The sequence below is a fragment of the Lynx canadensis genome, chromosome A3 (assembly GCF_007474595.2).
Source record: "Lynx canadensis isolate LIC74 chromosome A3, mLynCan4.pri.v2, whole genome shotgun sequence".
NCBI classification, from domain to species: domain Eukaryota; kingdom Metazoa; phylum Chordata; class Mammalia; order Carnivora; family Felidae; genus Lynx; species Lynx canadensis.
Genome location: NC_044305.1, coordinates 15,315,590 through 15,335,180, shown reverse-complemented (window position 1 = coordinate 15,335,180; position 19,591 = coordinate 15,315,590). Strand labels below are relative to the sequence as shown.

Below are 19,591 nucleotides of genomic sequence, written 5' to 3'. Positions count from 1 at the left end.
TGCTTACTTTTCTTGTAAGTTTCTTTCTGTTCTCTAGCCTCCAGTGGTCAATGCCTCTTGTTACTGAGGACTTTTCTGGAGGGAAGGGCAAATTCAGATCCTGTTTGTTCAAGTCCTACCAATTGTATTTTTCAAGTACTTTTTTTTTTCCCTTGGCTGTTTGATGACTAGACAGCAGAAGTCTTCCTCTGCCAGATAGTCCTAGCTTTCTCTTATATTGGGGACCTTAGCTGTGGGTTGGCTTTGTTGTGCTGGTATAATTTCCCCTACGGTGATGGGTTGCTCTGTCACATAGATTCTCTTTATAGCTTTCATTAGAGGTGCTTTCAGTAGTTGAAACTATTACTTGAGTATCTTAGTATCTTGGCAGTTTCCTCTTTTGCAGTCATAGTCTCCTAAATTATTGGAACTTCTCTTAAGGTAGATTTTATTATCAATGCTTGTTTTAGGCTCAGTGTGCAGGCAGGGAGGCAGGTCCTACAGTTGTGGTTAAAGGCAGTGTACGTGGTGGTTAAAACCACCAGAAGCATTCTGGCTGCATATCCCATTGTTTGCACCTGTTAGGTCACGTGGCTAACTCTGAATTTCCTTACCTGTCAAATATAGGTAAAAGTCACAGCTGTCTCATGGGACTGGTGAGAATATCATGTGAGATAATGTGTACAAAGCACTTAGGACAGGGGCGCCTGGGTGGCTCAATGAGTTGAGCATCTGACTCTTGATTTTGGCCCAGGTCATAATCTCATGGTTCGTGAGATCAAGCCCCGCATTGGGATCTGCACAGACAACGTGGAGCCTGCTTGAGATTCTCTCTCTCCCTCCCCTTCTGCCCCTCTCCCCGACTCATACTCTCCCTCTCTAAAAATAAAATAAATCTTAAAAAAAAAAACAAAAAAACAAAGCACTTAGGACAGCGCCTGGCCCACAGTAAGAACTCGATAAGTGTTGTTTTTCATCATCTTTTTTAGTGTTGCTTTGTTCTCCTGAGATGTTGCAATGCTGTTTTTTCCCCCTTCTTTGTGTAAAAAGAATACGTGCCTATTGTAGACAGTTTAGAAATTGAAGAAAAGCTTAGGGAAGAAAATTTCTCCCATCACACCACTACCCTATTTACAGTTAACATACCTGCTTCTGGTTTCTATACTTGCACATTGTTTTTCATAGCTGAGATCATTCTGTGTGTAATACGGCATCTTGATTCCTTTTCACTTAACATGTCTTAAACTTTTTCTCATATCATTAAAAACATTTATAAAATTATGACTTGACGATTACATAATAGTCCCTCACATTGTATTCTTTTGCTTGACTTAATCATACTCCTTTTATTTGGCATTCGGTATTTGGAACCTTTTTGGTTGCAGTTAGGTTGCCTTTAGGTCACTCTGCCCTATGAAGCCTGGGTGTCTTCCTGTCAGTGGGCAGCTCTAGGAGTTGAGGCTTCACATTTGCTTTTGTTGTTGTTTTGTCTGTCGAGTGTGAATTCAGGCAGCATTTTAAACATGAGACCCTGTGCCCTCAGACTCTTGCCTTTCTGTTCTGGACTATCTCCATACTTGTTTGCTTTCTCACTTTTTTTTTTTTGGTGAGTTTCTTTTCCTAATCCTGTGCTGGAAGAAAGATGAATGGAGACCATGATTAGTATTATGGTCTCCAGCTCCAGGGCCACGAGGATGCCGGGGAGCTAGCCAGGATAAACACCAGTTGCATGTTAATGGATCTTTACTGGGTAATCATACCGAGCGGTTTCTGGTAAGAAGACTGCCCTAAATTGTTCTTGACAAGGTATACTATTTTTGTTTCAGATTTCTTATTTTTCCTGTAAAGCTGGGTTTAAAGTATGTAAAGGCTGAATTCACTTGTACTTGGGACTATAATGAGATCTTGTACTTTTTACTTTCAGAAAACCAGCCAAGAATAGCAGTCTGAAAGAGAAGTATGTATCCAACATTGCCAGGGAAACCTGCTGTTTAGATACGCTTTCTGAGAAACCACACAGCAAATGAATGTCGCCTTTGTCTCCAGTCACAGCAGCCTGCTTCTGCTGGTGACTCGCGCTAGCCAATTTGAGCTTAGTTTTTAACTCAGTTATTGAAATGGCACTGAGAGCAAGACCTTTTAAATGCTGGTGGTTTGTGACCCCAGGAGGTTGCTTAAATGGTCTCAGCCGCTGTGAACTTGCCACTGTTTTTCATTCCCTTTGTTTGGCTCTGAGACTGCTTGATCTGTGACTGCTTGGCACCTTTCTTTAAAGTTCGTTCTTCATGGTCATTGATTCTCTGCTGTTAAAATATAGGATGATTTTTTTTTAAGTTTATTTATTTTGAGAGAGAGAGAGAGAGAGAGCATGTGGGTGGGGGAGGGGGAGAGAGGGGAGGGGGGGCGGGGGAGGGAGAGAGAGAGAGAGAGAGAGAGAGAGAGACAATCCCAAGCAGGCTCCGCATTGTCAGTGCAGAGCCCGGTATGGGGCTCCAACTCACAAGCCATGAGATCATGACCTGAGCCAAAGTCAAAATTCAGATGCTTAACCCACTGAGCCACCCAGGCACCCCTAGGATGATTTTCATCCCAGCCGCATGGTGAGCCAGAGTGCAGACCATGGTTTTGCGAGTTTTGGTAGCAGTAGTGAGAACAGTGATGAAAGAATTTCCATCTAGGTAGCTTAGCGTAGAAGATCAGAAATGGACCCTAAGACCTGCACATAATCTCTTGGCACCTTAGGCCCTGAGGTCGCTTCCTTGTGGCTTCACAGGAAGCACAGGTAACGAGTGGTCTATGTTTTGGAGCCATCATCTCTCAATAAGCTATTCCAACACCATCTCCGAGAACGATGGGCTGTCAGAACAGAACGGGTTCTTAAAGGGTACGTGTTCCAGCTCCTGCAGCATTTCCAACAAGAGGCACTTGACTGTGTCTGGTCATTTCTGAGAGGAAAGGGGGGATTCCACAGCTGGGAAGTAGTCCAGGCCATTGCTCGAAAGCTCTGCCTAAAGATGCTGTTGTTTTATTTTGCCCAAAATTTGTCCCCAGGGAACTTCTACCCATGTGTCTATTTTGATTATTTCTCACAGAGACTGTACAGTTGGTTAGGATTATCTGGCTTTTCCATTTTACAGGTAGAGAATGCAAGAAAGTCTCTTGCTTTTAACCACTTTGTATTGTGGTCGCTTGACTTGAGTAAACCTTGCCTGTCTTCATGTTAAGCCTCTCTTAGCAAGGCAAGCAACGAAATCTTGGGTATTCTCTTTCTTTATTCAGTGTTGCTTTGATGGTATCTTTGTGCTTTATCCTCCCTGGACTTCAGATTATGAGGGGCAAAGCACCTGACCAATAGTAGATATTGAGTGATGTTTCATTAAGAGTACAGACTAGGGTTAGACAGAACCAGACAGAACCAGATTCAGTTTGGGTCTCTTGCCCAGACAAATTATGCGATTCTGCAAACCTCAATTTCCCCATCCACAGAATCAGATTAATAATTATAGCTGTAGATTTAATTAAGAACAAATGAGATTTTAACACAGGAAGAGTGCTTAATGTAGTGACCAGCTAATAATGGTGAATAAATATTTTTTTAAACACTGGCTTAAATCATTGTTATGGTTATTATTACTATCGTCATCGTTACACAACCAGGTCCCTAAATCCTGCGGTCTCAGCAAGGCAGCACCGGTGGAGCTTCGGCTGGTCCCTCTGCCCTACCTTTCTCTATGCTTCCTTGGTTTACTGGAAATAGCAGTGTCAGCATTCTGAGGAAGGGGGGTGGGCACACAAACCATATCTCTGGCCTCTGGAGAGCTCCCCCTCTTTTCCAGGAGGAAGTTCTGGGAGGTAACTCTGTGGGGACCTTGTTGCCAGAACTGGAAGTTCTGGGCATTCATGTGTTTTTCCTGCTTATAGGGAAGTGCCTTTGCTCAGTAGTATCAGGGTTGTGTGTATTTGCAAGGTTGTTTCATCCTCTGTGGCTTTCATTTTGTTGTACATTGTGAACTCTGCCTGAACAGTGCCGCTCTCCTCCTTTGTCCTTGGGGCCAGATTTCTGAGTCCATGGTCTCTGTGGTTTTTTGCCAGGTAAATCTAGTCGTTTTTTTCTCCCTAGAAATCTTGATTTCATCTGAGTTTTAAACATTTTTGGCATAAAGTTTTGAATGTTAAACTTTGCAGTATCTTTAAGTCCAGCTTGCTTTTCATTCCCAATATTTGTTTCTTCTTCTTTTTTAAAAATCAGACTTATCAGAGGTTTTTCTTTTCTTTTTTCTTTTCTTTTCTCTTTTTTCTTTTTTCTTTTCTCTTTTCTTCTCTTCTTTCCTTTCCTTTCCTTTCCTTTCCTTTCCTTTCCTTTCCTTTCCTTTCCTTTCCTTTCCTTTCCTTTTTTCTTTTCTTTTCGTCATTTGAAACAACCACCTTTTGGTTTTATTGAGCCTTGCCATTGAATTGGCTTTAAATTCATAAATTTGTGTTCTTACCTTTATCTACTTTCTGTGGGTTTATTCTGGGTACTTTCTTCCTTCTTTAGTTGGACAGTTAAGTTTACTAATTTTCAGTCCTCTCTCTTTTCTAATTTATGCATATCAGACTATAAAATTCCCTTTAAGGATGACTTTAAATACCTTCCACAATTTTTAATATATAGTTTTTTGTTTGGTAAAGTCTGACTTATTGAGATTTCATTTACATACCATAAAATTTGCTCCTTTTTAAGTGCACAGTTTGATGAGTTTTGACAAATGGATACAGTTGTGTAAACACTGCCATAATGAAGATCTAGAACATTTCCATTACCCTGAAAAGTTCCGTCATGCCCTGGTTTTTGTCCCAATAGTCTCCTTTCCTACAAGGCCATGTGAGTGGAATTATACAGAATATCATCTTTTGTGTTTGGCACTTTCATTTAGCATGTTGTGAGATGCCTCCGTGTCGTTGCATGTATATGGACTTGCTCTTTTCAATTGCTGAGTAGTTTTCTTTGTATGGATATACCACAACTGGTGTATGTATTCACCAATAATACAGTTTTCAGTGGGAGCAAGTCAGAGTATTTTAATTCCACACGCAGGCTGTAAATACACTAGACTATTCTGGATTTGAGGTTGTCTGGGCAGTTTTCACGTTTAAATTTGTATTTGGGGTTTGGCATTTTGGAAGTATTCCCATTAGTGGCCAAGCATGTGCTCATGTGTACTCACGTACGCCTTTCTCCCTGTAGCAGTCTGGGTCCAGTGAAGAGACAGAAGCCACACAGTGAGTTAAACTAATACAAGGAATTATTGCCTATGATAAAGGAGTTACTATAAGATCTAGGGAAACTCTTTGTGGTTTGGGGATCTAGGGAAACTCTTAGCATGGCTCCCATGCTAAGGGAGCATGCCCACGGGGGGACAAACTACCAGGGGTTCCAGCCTCAGTGGAGAAAGTAGAGTTTGACCCACGGCACAGCAGGGGAGTTTGCTGGTTTGGCTAGACCAGAGCTGGCGCAGAGGCTCCGGGCCCGCCATAGACTACCCTCTGCAGTACAGGTGAGGAGCAGGTGATCAGCAGCCAGCAGCATGGGTGAGCAAAGGAGAGGTGGGTGCTGGTGGGGGCAGGCGGCCTTCAGAGTCTGTTAGCCCTGGTGGGGTGCCGGTGTCTGTGTCACCATGGCTGCCGAAAGGTCATGGCCAAGCCGAGGCTTCAAGGTCTCAGAGAAAACGGGTCCTGGACTTTTGCTGGGCCGTACTTCACCAGCTGTCCTCCCAGCCACACTGCCAGCCCCTGTGCTGGAGACTCAGGAGAGCCTCTTCCTCCCTGCACTGTTCCTCCAGCCTCTCTGCTGAGAAAGCTTAGCGTCACACACGCTTTCTAGGAGAAGCGCTAAGACTGCCATTGTTCACCTCAGTGCATGAGCAGAGAGGCCAGGGGCTGGCAACTGACAGACTCTCCCTGTTCTTTTTAAGAGAAATACCATCAAGTCAGAACAGCAGTACCCATGTGCTTGTGCTGTTCACAGACACTTCCATGAGGGGACAAGGATTTATGAAAATTAGAACTTGCAAACAATACGTTTACAGACACAAATAAAGATCATATGAATCATGGTATATTACACATCATGCTATTATCACAGTTCTCCCGCTCCCGTTCAGTATAGATTGAAAGCTTTGTGTCAGACCGCGGGTTAGAGGCAGTTTCTTTCTTCATGATGCTTGCTCATTATAGAAAACATTTAGGATACACATTTAAAAGAAAGTTTCATACCAGAAGAACCAAGTGTTGTTTTTTGAAAAGCTAAGTGGTTTTTATCTCTGAGCTTAGATGAGCTCATGCTAGAAATATGGTGATGATCCTTTCTGAACCAAAAAACTAGGACACATGGGCTTTACAAAGAGTTTTCTCTGGTTTGTGAATTTGTACACATATGAAAAGTATTACGATGGCATAAATTAAATCACATTTGATTATCCATACCCAATTAAACACTTGTTGAAAAGAATAAAGGGCTGTCTCAAAGCACCAAGAACATATACATATTAATGCTTTGAAAGGATAAGGAATTAAGCCATCTTAATTGTCCTTTTTGGACAATCCTGAGTCAGAAAAATAAAAGAAAAAATGATAGAGATTCCTCTTTAGCAATTATGTGGTTTTGGCAGAATTAAAAGTCTACCCCCCCCCCCACACACACACACTCCCACACCCCACCCCTCTAACCTGATTTATGTTATTGACACTGTAGGGGGCTCAGGTCCCAAGACTCAATGGCCATTATATAAGGATTGTGACATGCTTTGCAGATAGAACTAGTCTGCTTTTGTTACAGGATTCGTTTTTTCCTCAAAGGATATTGAGAGGATATTTCTTTTTGGTTATTTAGGTTGTAAATCTCTGACACTTCATTACATGGGACTACCCAGCAGTAGAGTGTACAGAGGTTTTATATACTTTCCAGAAATTAAGTACTGTTCACTTACAAGTTTTCCCACATCCGAAAGCCCAAATTGTAAAAATTCAGGCCTGCAAAGTAGCTTACTCAGAGTACTTTGGTTTGCGTTCTTGGCCAGTTTTCTGTAAACATTTTGTTCTTTGGGTGTATTTAAATTGGACCTTCTTTAGTCGAGGATCCCTTTCAAGACTGCCTCTATTAGATGAACTGAGATCAATTTGTATTTTAGCTTTCAGATTTTGCTTGGGATTCTTTGGGCTTCTTTCATTTGGCAAGATGAGAGAGAAAGGCCTGGCCTTTTTGTTATCTTGGAAATTTCCAGCCTGAGAAAGTGTACAGAGGCCCAGCTTGCAGGGGTTCTCAGGTGATTAGCTAGCTCTTTTCCTGAATTATTAAGCTACATTAAAACAGTAGCTTGGTACAGTTTGTGCTTTAGGTTTTCATATCTTTTGAAAGATTAATATTCCCTCAAGAATGATGGGACGTTGGGTGTCTCCCTTCAGCGCTTTCAGATGTCAAGAGCCTCACACTCTGCTCTGTTCTTGTGCTCTGCCTTCTTTAGACATTTGCCATCACTCTAGATTATGTGTTTGCCGACTTCCTGAAAGTTTTCTGCTCACGGTTTAGCTTCCTCCAGTGTGAAATTTATAAACCAGCTTAGAGATACTCTTAAAATAGAGTTTTTCTTAGCTGTCATAAGCAACCAGGACTAGAGTGGATTTTTATGTCCATTTTTTTCCTTGTAGCTTTATTGCAGTCATGATACCAGATGAGCTGTTCATTTTGATTTTGGCATGCAGGGGTCAGTTTGGGCTGATTGGCATAATCTTATTTAACAAACTTATACTCTTAGGTTTGTTTATTGATTATCTATTTCCAAAGCTTCTTGAGGGAACCGAATAAAAAGTCAGTACCATTTTCAAATAAATGCTTAAAGATTAAGGATATGTTTCTTTATTAAATATTTATTGAGAACTCTTTTCTGCTGGCCTCACTCTCTGAAAATAGATGTAGTTCCTTCTCTGAAATAGCTCCCACCCCAGGGAAGGAAAAGGTAGTTGGGGAGAGGGAGGAGTTAGAGCTCTGGCTAGGCTGGAAGGTGGAATGGGCTTTCCCTAAACTGAAGACAGGATTATATTCAGCAGGTGCATGGAGGTGTGAAAAAATGTGGCGCCTGAAGGAATTTGGAGTGGCTTTAATAATATTGACAAGTGAATTCCTAAGTCCTTTTGTTTACTTAACCTAATTTTATTAGTCCCCTGTATCTCGAATGCAATAAATACTTGAAGTAACAAGATTTGCGTGTAATTTTTAAAAATTCTGCAATTCAGACTTTGCTCTGAGTCAGAGTGAGTGCTCCTCCTCTGTTATATTGTATATATATGTATATGTATACACTATTATAAATGTATAAGAAAATGGAAGGTCTCTCAGATATTCCAACCACAGGGATTCTTCCTTGTCTCAACTCCTGTAGCACGTTGCCTTGACAAGAGGTTGGCTTGGGCTTTGCGGTCAGACGTGCCAGGGCTCATACCCTAACTCCATCATTTACACTTGCTGGCTTCAGGGCCAGGAGCAAATTCCTGTATTTCTTTATGCCTCAGTTTCCACCTCCGTAGAGTAGGATATTACCACTTATTTCATGGACTGTTCTGAGGTTACATGAAATAATGCACGTAAGGTGCTGAGCACACAGCACTCAATGAAAGGTGGCTCTGTGATGACACCTACTTAGCAGTCATGAGTCGGTAACGCCATGGATTGTAGCTCGTTTGACTACCTCATTTAGCTCTACGTTTACTGTGCAGGGATCCTGCCATATTCTTTCTGCCCCATGCACACCTTTACTCACCCTCACCTCTGTCGTCCCTACTCCTGCCCTGTCCAGGCCCCCCGTCACACGTGTGTCAGCTGGTACTCGCTACATCTTCATAATTAAAGATGTAACTCTCCATAGCAGCAATGCAGTGCCTCTTAACATCTGTTAGTCATCTGTGTTTGGGGTATGAAAGTTCCTTATGCATTCTTGCTCTGGAAAGCCAGAGGCATGATGGTAGGAAAACAATCTGTGTTTGGTCGAAACATTTTTACCTTTGGCCAAAGACTGTTGTAAAACTCACAGAAGGAAAACAAAATAACAACAGAAGCAGGGGCATTGTGATTTTCAAGAGTAAGTGGTGAAAGTTCACGTTGGAGTAAATTCTAAGCATGCAAAACTACTACAAAAATTAATTTTGTTGTGTAACTTGAAGGATGATCTTTGATAAATCACAAAAAATTAACAGTATGCAAGTAATATACTTTATATAATAGTGAAACCCCATTGTTTAAAGAAAACACTTTTGCTTTTCGTCTTTTGGCTTATGCCATTTATCAAATTGTATCCTTCATACACACAGCACACGCACCATGTACTGAGCTCTCTAGGTGGGAGGCTCTTTGGATGCAATCTTCAGGTTGTTTGAGGCTGGTCTTCTGACCCGCATCAGAGTTTGTGTCATTATATCACTGGGCCTGCCTGGAGCCACATTTCTTTGTTTTACCCAGGTTCAAAGGTCTGCATTTCATTCCAGTCTTCTTGGTAAATATTTTAAATACATGCAGCCATGTTTTCTTTGGTTAGAATTCTGACAACAGTTCCATGTATTGACTTGAAGTAATTGTAAACTCAAAGTGGGGTTGAAGTAATCATTAATAATAGTTTTGCATTAGGAAGATTTTATAAGGGGCTGATGGAAGCATACTTTGGCATGACCATAATTTGAATCAGAGGAAATTTCCCATTAACATTCTCACAAGGTTCATTTAAGCAGTAAGATGTTTCGAAATTCAGTGGCCTAGGGCTTACGTAGCCCACACAAGTTGTTTTGACTGTCAGCTCCCTGCTTTTCTGTATGACTACGTTCTCAGTCATCTGCTGAGAGATTATTGCATCATCTGAGAATCTTCCTAGAGTCACCTCCTTCCAATCTAGAATCCATTCCTTGATAGAGACAAATTTACATCAAGGAAGGATAAGTATCTTTGGTGGATTTAAGCCAATGCCCTACGTGATTTTGACAGACCTCGGTACCTTTTCTCTAGTGTATTTTTGTTAACCTTCTAGCGGCTGGTGTTGAAGGTATGGATTGGCACATTGGTGGCTTCGTTCAGCTCTGTCGAGCTTCCTTGTCGTCTTGCTAAATTCCAAAGGCGTGTTCTTTGCTCATTCTTGGCCACTATAAAAACATCACCTTTGACAGGGCATCAGCCTGACTCACCTGTTCAGAAGGGGCAAGGTGTTTGAGAAATCCTGGTTGTGATATTAGATGCAGAATTAGGAGTCCTTAAGTATACAGTAAGTACAGAATTGAAGCTTGTCCTCAAACGCTTTGGCACCTCTCTCTCTCTCTCTCTCTCTCTCTCTCTCTGCTGTTTTTTTTTAGGGACGTAGCACGACACTATTTGTACAATAGACTTCTGAGGTGAGTTTCTAGCAGCAGAGGAGCAGAACTTTGAGCCCTGTTCCTTGGACATAGACCAGACCTGTCTGTTCACCGTGGGCCTTGTTGCCAGGACAGGATGAACCTGTGCTGTATATTCGGATGTGTTTAGTTCAGCTTCACTCTGCTCATGCAAGGTGGGCCGACTGTTACTGTGATTCCTGAGTCCCCGCTTGTCTGAAACACCAGCCGGATCTTCCCGGTTGTTCTTCGGGCTGGTTGACACAGGGTAATTCAGAATTTCAGAGTTGCTAAGTCCATTTGAGGAGAAACCAGTTCCCATCAGCCTTCTATATTCGTACTGATGCTGGGAATCTGAGGCTCTTGCTGTGTGGTCTGGCCCAGGGGAGACAAGCCCGACTCCTGAGATTTGGGGTTTCTCACAGAGAGTTCACTAGAGACAGCTCTGTGTGTGTGCTGTGTCCTCACCCTACCGTGAGCTCATCAAGCTCAGCTCTGACAGCAGCAGCAGCTACTCTTTATATTACTTCTGTTTTTTCTCCGTTTCCCGAAGAAGGGATTTAAGGTGGTAGCTCCCACTTACCCGCTTTGTTTTTGGCGTGTACCAATACTGTTATACACTTTCCCAACACCTCTGAACCTCACAACTTCCCCTGGTGGAGAAATACTGCTCTCTAAAAATGGGGAAGGTGAGGCACACATTATGTGACTTGCCCAAGGGTGTCCAGCTCCCAAGGGCAGAGCTGCCGTGGGACCCCGGTCCATGGGACCCAAAGCTGGTGCTCCTGCCCCAAAGCCCAGCTGCTTCTCCGACACATACCGCCTTTTACGTTCCTGTTGCCCTGCAGTGTGCCTGGCCCGGTAGAGCTGCCAGGAAAGCTGGTTGGTTCAGTTTGCAGCGTGTTTAGCAAACATGAGTTGAGTCACTGCCCCTCTGCAGTGGTGCCTGGCACTTGGTAGGCCTTTGGTGGTTTTACTTGAGGAAAGACAGCCAAGTAGACAGTATCATCCCCATTTTACAGATGAGGAAACCAGATCCCAGAGAGGTCAGGTGACTTCCCTGAAGTCACCCATCATCACTAGCAGTGGCAATTTTGAGGGTTTTTTTTTAACGTTTATTTTTGAGACAGAGGGAGAGAGCATGAACGGGGTGGATCAGAGAGAGAGGAGAGACACAGAATCTGAAACAGGCTCCAGGCTCTGAGCTGTCAGCACAGAGCCTGACGCGGGGCTCGAACCCACAAACTGCGAGATCGTGACGTGAGCTGAAGTCGGACACTTAGCCGACTGAGCCACCCAGGCGCCCCTAGCAGTGGCAGTTCTGAATGCGAAGGCCATCTAACGTATTTAACATCAGCCGAATTTGTAATTCTTCTGGCCTTCCATGTTGTTCACTAACAGATAGGCCTGTTTCCAGAAACCCTTAGGGTGGTGGTTACAGTCTTTTCCGGTTCCTTGCTGTATCACTTTGGGCAAACTGCTTGCTCACTCGTACCCTCATTGACCTCATTTGTAAAAGGAGGTCAGTCATAATACCTGCCTTGCAGATAGATTGATTTGTGCGGACACACGCTTAGCTCAGTGCTGGGCGCATGGCATAAGCTCAAGAAATTAACGTACCGCCTCAATGTCTAAGTGTAGAATCCAGTGGTAAGATGGCGTCGTATCTGGCTAAAACAGGGTGAGGCCAAAGTTCACACTGAAAAACTGCCTCCTTGAGGATGCGGAACATTTCCGGAGACCACAGCCTCTAAGAGAAATCTCCCTGCGCCTGTGTGATTGCCTTTACTTGCTCAGACATCCGTCGACAGACGTCACACGGGGTGAGGGAAGGCCAAGTGTTGGTCAGCTACAGTGAGCACAGCGCCAGAGCATCAGTACCGTCAGATTCGGAGCCCGCCCACTGCTGTGCACTCAAGACTGATGTGTTGATTAGCATCCGAGTGGTCAGAGAATTCTAAATAACCATGGTTGTGAAGAGGCTTATTTTTATTTCTCTTTCCTTCTGTGACCTCTCCCTGCGCTTGGTCTGCTCTCTTCAGCACAACCCACCTTCATTAATGAGCCTGGGGCTCGGGGCTTGGCATTCATTTTGTCTTGTCCCCAGGGATCAGGTCTTATTCTCTTGATTACCTCATCCTTTTCCAAAGTAGTAGTTCCTTTTTGTCGGAACGAAAAATTAAAGTGGACGTGCCCATTAGAGGTGACTCAGCCAGGGCCAGAGACCTCCTCCTCGTCATTCAGTATCAAACACACCAATGGGATTCCAGGGAGCAGAGACTTCCTTCGATGCCAAAAGAATGTTGAGAGGAATACAAGTTCCCTGAAGGGCATACCTTGTTCCTTGTTCCACACTGGGGCCTCTCCGCTCCTCGCCCAGAGCCCTGCTGCCTGTGGCGGTGCTTGGGGAACTTCCCCCTCGACTTCAGTGGCTTCTGTTATTATTTGATTGGAAACAAAGGGCAATTTATTCATTCCTGCATATGGTGTAGTGAACAAGACAGAGTCACTGTTCTCCTGGAACTTTTGTCCTAGTGAGAGACGCACTAAATGAAAGAAAATAAATAAGAACGATTGATTGATTACCTCGTGCCACATCGTTTTGAAGGAAGCAAACTATGGGCTGAGGCACAACAATGCATGTAGGGCAGGCGACCTTTCTAGATAAGTGCTTAGGGGAAGGCTTTCTCAGATTCTCTGAGGAGTTGACCTTGGAGCCAAGGCCTAAAAGATAAGGAAGAACTGAGGACGACCCATCCAGGCAGAAGAATCAGTCACCATGTAGCCCTTGAGGCCAGAAAAAGTGCAGCTTGTCTGACGATTTGAAATACAGGGTAGCCAGTGTCCCGAACAAAAGGGAGAGTGGTAGGTGATGCAGTTCGAGGGGACTGTGGGGCCAGAGATGGACAGCCTTTGTAGCCCTGGGGATTTTATTCTAAGTGCAGCAGGAAACACAGGGGGACTCGATCAGGTTCATCTCTGTATTTTTAATGATGCTCGTTGCTGTGAGATGACGGTGGCCTGGATTGAGGGGCTGGATTTGGGTCACCCTAGCGTTTTAGAGATGAGATCGAAGGATGGGTTGTGGGCAGGGGGTGGTGAGGGGAAGGAAGAATCAGGGATGATTTCTGTGCACCTGGCAGGACGGTGGTACCACTCCTGAGACGGGGAAGACCTGGATGTAAGGAGAATAGATCTGCCCGTTTGGGAGGGGTGGGACTCGAGAGTTTTCTTTTGGTTGGCGTTAAGGTGCCGATTTCCACGAGCTGATCTGGGATGGGGATATAAAGCAGGACCTTCCCTGGGTGTGTGAGCCTGGAATTCAGAGGAGAATGCTGGTCTGCAGATGGACATGGGGAGTCACAGTCTAGAGAGGCTATGTAAGTGCGAGGGGACAGATGAGGTGTGCTACAGGGTGGGACTTCCTGCAGCTGGTGAAAACGGCTCAGCCCCTGCACGGTCCGGGAAGGGGGGTGGCGGGCCGCGGTGTGCTCCGTCACAACTCTGGCTATAGCAAAACCTGAGCATCACAGTTACTCTTCTGCAAGATATCCGTTTGAAATTTATTTATGCCACCAAGGACCAGGAAGGTGAGATGCTACATTGGCGCCATGAAACCATTCTCTGAGCTTGTTTTCAGAAAAATCCATATCTGGAGTGTGACTGAGGCATTAGCGGTGACTGGCTGGCAGTGTTCTAATGGGTCAGGTGTAACTTAAGCCCAAACAAAGCCTTAGGGCAAGTAAATTAGCCCAAAGGTGGTGGAGATAAAGCAGGGGTTCATGTTGTGGCCTTTAGATTAGATCAAGGGCAGAAGGGCTGTGCAGAAACTGGAAACCTAGAAGCCTTGACCCGAGACAGGCAGCAATTACTTTGTGAGAATTTTGCTGTCAGGAAAACGGGAAGGAGGATGTAGAACCAGGCTCATCACACTTGAGGAATTACAAGGAACAAACGAGTAGCTTCTTTAGCACGCAAAGTCCTTACCTGGCGGGGGGGGCGGGGAGTGATCGAGTAGCTCACGACTTGTAACCTTTAACGGTTACAAGTGATTCCAATGCACACGATCCATGGGTCATAGATGAGAAATACTGAGTCCAACAAGATCTTGAGGTCATCTCAGCAGCCCTCTGTTACAGGTGGGGAAACGGAGGCCTGGGGAGGAGAAGGGGTTTGCCCGAAGCTGCCGAACAAACCAGAAAGCCAGTGCTGCTCCACTGACTTTGATTTCTTCATCTCGCAGTTGACGCTTCATCCTGATGGATGATGAAGAGCAAGCCTCCCGATCCCCAGCTCCCCTTCCTTCACTGTGTTGTTTCTTTTCTTTCCCCATCACCCTCTAATGTAAGAGTCATTTTCTGAGTCATTTAATTCTCAGTTGCCTGTCTCACCTCATTCAAATGTGAGCTTCACAAGGGCAGTTATTTGGGGGTTTTGTTTTGGGTTTTTTTTTTTTCACTGAAGTATCCTGTGTGCCTACCTGGCCCATGGTAGGTGTTCAGTGAATATACGATGGCTGGATAAAAACATATTTTGTTAAACTATAAATAAGGTAACAGATGGTATGCGAAAATGCCAACCCTTAGGCATTGTTAGCCCAAAATAGAGTAGAGTATTTTCTTTTTTACTTGTTTGACTCTGGCTTGGATCTGAGGTTATAGGAACAGCTTGTTTATGGGAGATTAGAGACTTTCCAAAATAATAATAATAATGATAGTATTAATACCAGCAACAATAGCGGTCATTAATAACTGTGGTGACCACTACAGTTTATGGCATGCTTACTGTCTGGGAAATGCATACCATGTGAAGTTCTGTGCTGAGAACGTCAACCCGTGAAGTCATCTGATCTTCATTAGAGCCCAGGGATGGCAGAACTGGTGTCTCTTCTCTGGAGGAGGACACTGAGGGGTTCAGAGGGGGAAGTTACTTGTCTAAGATTGCACAGCCTCTACAGACTGATGATCTGTGACCCTTAAGATTAACACCTCAACTGCTGGGAACATTAGGTATTAGGTCTGGGGTAGCTTCTTTCTGGAGAAGGAACTGAAAAAGCCAACGACGAGGTGAGCGTTGCTCTTGGGGAGTGTCCCTGGGCCCAGAACACCACCCTCCTGCTGGTCTAAAACCACAGGCTGGGCTGGAAACGAGATGCGGTTTCTTCAGCCCAACTTTCCAGCATCCCCCACACTCGCTGTCTGCATTCCCACATCACAAAGAGCCTTTCGTCTTGAACTGTTAGGCCTTTCTTGCTTCTCAGACCACCTCCCTGAAGCTGGCCAAGGTAAATTCCTGTGGCGACAGGTCACTAAACCATTCCTGGGGAAGCCACTGTAAGCACTTCACACTCGGTCACACCCCACCCTGTAGAGGAAGGGCGGACAGAAAGAGGTTCCTTCACCCCCTTCCTCTACCACTTCCCTGTTGGGGCCTCAGGGAGGGGCTGAGGGACATGTTGATTCCATAAATCTCTGCTAAGACTTGAGTGAGCCTTTGAGTTCTTGAAACACGGCACCTATTAAACTGGTTGTGAGCTCACAGAATTTATCACCGCCCGCTGTGGATAATGTTGGCTTTCATTCCCATCCCTGGCAGCCAGGACTGGCCTTGCTTGGAGTCAGTGACCCTCCTTACATATGGCAGTGAAACCACTTGCCCGACAGCTGCAGACACATGTTGAACATGAACACACTCCTGGGCTCTGGTAGAGGGAGGGTTGTAACACGCACTGCCATCTTTAAGCACACGGTGTACCAGGGATTGTGCTAGCATCTTTACAGACATGATCTCATTTAATTCTTAAAATAAGCATGACGAGGCATGGCTGTCCCATCTGTATGGGTGAGGACGGCCTGGAGAGACAGGTGACTTGCCTGAATCTCAGCATTTGCAAGAGGCAGAGCCATGTTTGTTTTAACCACAGATTGAGTTGGTTCTCAAACCTGTGCTTTGCTCGTCTGCTCTTCTGTGATCCCTGTTAAGAGCATGAACTCTGGGGCCTTCCTGCCTGGGTTTGAATCTCGATTCTGCCACTTACTAGCCATGAGACCGGGGACAGATTTCTTCACCACCCTCTTTTTTGGCTTGTTCATCTGTAACATGGAGATAATGATATATGCAAGTCGTAGGCTTGTCGCAAGGATGAAATGAGTCAATGTATGTAAAGCATGGAGCATCTGGAACATAGAAAAACACTATAAATGCTACCTTTTATTATTAATTTATATATCAAGTTCTGTTGTTTTTTTCTCCGGATGATGGAAACTTAATCTCAGAAGTTTCCAACTACCCCTCGCACTCCCTGCCCAAGGGTTGTATCTGCATTCTCAAGACGCCTGTGTCGGTAATCCATAGGAATTGCTTAGAGTGGTGCCTGGTATGTAATTAGCACCCGATGATTATTAGTAAGACAAGTGCCGAGACACTGGGGGTACAGGGGATGGCATCTGATCCTCAGTGAGCATCCCTCCTCCCTGGTGTGGTATGCAGAAAGAGACACGGTCACCATCCAGACACTCATCTCACAGGTAACATGAACAAGCAGGAGACAAGAACTAGGGGGGCAAGCATTATTTTGCCTATACCAAGTGGCTGTTATTTTAATAAATTGATACGTAATTTGTTGAAAAGATAGGAGAGATGAAAGTATTATTGCTTAAGTTTCTGGTCAAAGCAAGGTAAGTCAAAGAGATTAGCACTTACAACTTGTCCAGGGATAAATTATCTCCAAAAAGCCTGGTGGCATGCTATTTATGAATGAATTGTCCCTTTCCAGCCACTGCCCCCCCTCCAACTTGGTCTGACCACAAACCCTTCCCTTCTGGGTGACCGGAAAGGCTGGGCTTCTCGGCTATTCTGTGCTGACGTTGGCTTTGTCGTGACTGTACGCTCCACTTCTTCTAGCTTAAGAGTTGGACAGTAGAGGACCTTCAGAAGAGGCTCCTGGCCCTCGACCCCATGATGGAGCAAGAGATCGAAGAGATCCGGCAGAAGTACCAGTCTAAGAGGCAGCCAATCCTGGATGCCATCGAGGCTAAGAAGCGGCGGCAGCAGAACTTCTGAGAAGGCCCGGCCAGGAGGGCCCCAGCCTGCGCACCAGGCCTTCGCTGAACCCTGGCTGCTCGCCACTCAGGCTTGTCAGCCAACACTTCCGCCCTGTCATTTTTCCACAGCACCTTCGCCTCCGTGAACTCAGGAAGTGCACCAGTGGGAAGGGCTGCCTGCCGTCAGCGCGCCATCTTGTGTATGTATTTAAATCGATCAGTTATATTATTTCAAAGGATTCATATCAGCGCTTTTAAACTCAGAGTTTTTAACCCCAGGAACAGAGACTCCTAGATGAGTGATAGCTGGGAAAGTGTTACATGTTGTCTTGTCTTTCTTCTTCCAATAGCTTTCGATTGTTCTTTCTGGAAAACTTTTTAAAAATATATAAATATGCACATATATATAAATTATAACTGGATTCCCCACTGAGTGTGGTGGTGGCATCTCTGTACAGGTACAGTTTTAAACAGTTGGCCTCTTTTCTGTAAGATTATGGTACTGTGGGACACGAGGGCAGGGGACAGCGGGAGGCTGTTGGGGTCACTCAGCTCCCAGGGGCCAACCTCACCCTCTTGCAGGGCTGCAATTAAAAATTAGGTTTGGGCCAGTTCTCTCCCCATGGTTTGAGCCTTGGGTGGGTCATCTCTGGCTTCTGGAGCCACTGACCATGTCCACGGGAAAGCCTTGAGAGTTTGTGTTTACTTTTTGAGTCCCAGGAGAAGCCTGGCACCCTCTTTGTAAACTGCCCCTTGTGGCTTCAATGCCTTTCATCCATTTCCACTCTCCCGACCGCCTAAAGTCACAGCACAGATACTGCCCAGTGCCTTAAGAGGAGACGTGACCCCATGCAGGAACGGGCCTGCCAGGTCCTCTCAGCAAACACGGGGCTGTGTGCAGGCCACAGAAGAGAAGGTGTCTTCGGACTTCTCATTGATCATGTGAAGATCGCACAGGGGCATGCATTTTGCTCCGCATTCCTTACAGACATGGGTAGATGGCATTGCTTTTGGTGATCATATTCCAATATGTGACTGTTTTCTTTTTTTACTTTACTGCTGAGGGGTCTGGAAAGGATACCTGAATATCAGACTAAGATCTGTTCTCCAGGAGGCTCCATCTGGGCCCACAGAATGCCACAACTGGAAGGGACCGTAGGCATCTTCTGGCCCGAATGAGGCTTGGAGAGGGGAAGTGACATGGTGACAAGATCACAAAGCAAGCTGAAGAGCTGAGACTAGACCAGAGCTCCTCACCCCTGGGCCCTGATCCAAGCAGCCCCGTCCAAGGGGAGAAACCTGTGTCAGTTTTGGTAAAGTTTCCCCAAGAGGCCTACAAGGCAGACTTGGTCTTGCTTGGTCCCTTCAGAGGGCGACTGGCTCTGAGACCCCCAGGGGGAGCCTGATGGTTGAGTCTCGGCCCTTCCGGAGCCCTGTAGCGCCTGCTGGCTAGTAAGAGGCACCATGTGGGCAATTTCGGGCCTAAGATCAGAGGGCTTCACAGAACAGCACTGGCCATCCCTCTGCAGCATGGGCTCAAGGCCACATGTCCTGTCATCGCACAGCAAAGAGTAGACAGTGAGGAAAGGCAAATGTCTGCTCATTTTTAATTATCCCCGCACCCCCGCCCCCCCCCGCCCCTGCGCCCCTGCTGGGAGAGCACTGACTGGGTTGTACCTAAGGATAGTGTAATTCAACTCCATAATTGCTTTTGCTTCCCAAACCTGGGAATCAATGGAAAGGCAGGGAATGTTCCTCTTCTCTGGCCAGATTCTGTTCTTTGCAATTAAAGCAAGTTTTTAAAAATGTAAGAGGCAGTGGTTGATCTGCAGGGTTTGGCCAGTTAGGCAGTTATGTGTTAGATACAGAGAACAGAGGACGACTAGAGGATCCCGCTAGAATAATCAATGGCAGCTAATATTCATTGACCACTTAGTAGACACCAGGCACTGAGCTAGGTGGGCTTTTTATATATGTGAGATCCAAACTTGAGGATAACCCTATATGTTAAGTACTTTATCTCCACTTCATAGATGAAGGAGCAAGTTCAGACAGAAAAAAAGTTCTTTCCCAGGGCAATACAGCTAGTAAGTGGCTGAATCAGGATTCATAGCATCACCATGTGAGACCAATATTTACAGGGAAAAGGAAAGTCACAAATCTTTAAAACGAAGTGACCACCT

General features: G+C 45.1%; 1 protein-coding gene across 2 annotated transcripts in view; it reads left to right on the top strand.

Annotated features, from left to right (window-relative positions):
- The window catches only part of STK4 (serine/threonine kinase 4), an 89,296-nt gene extending 70,452 nt beyond the window's left edge, over window positions 1-18,844 (top strand). For both annotated transcript variants that reach the window (XM_030309525.1, XM_030309526.1), the window contains one exon: window positions 17,269-18,844. In XM_030309525.1, the coding sequence (XP_030165385.1) occupies window positions 17,269-17,427 (159 nt within the window). In that variant the 3' untranslated portion in view covers window positions 17,428-18,844. The remainder of the gene's footprint in view (window positions 1-17,268) is intronic.
- Window positions 18,845-19,591: the final 747 nt, after the last annotated feature.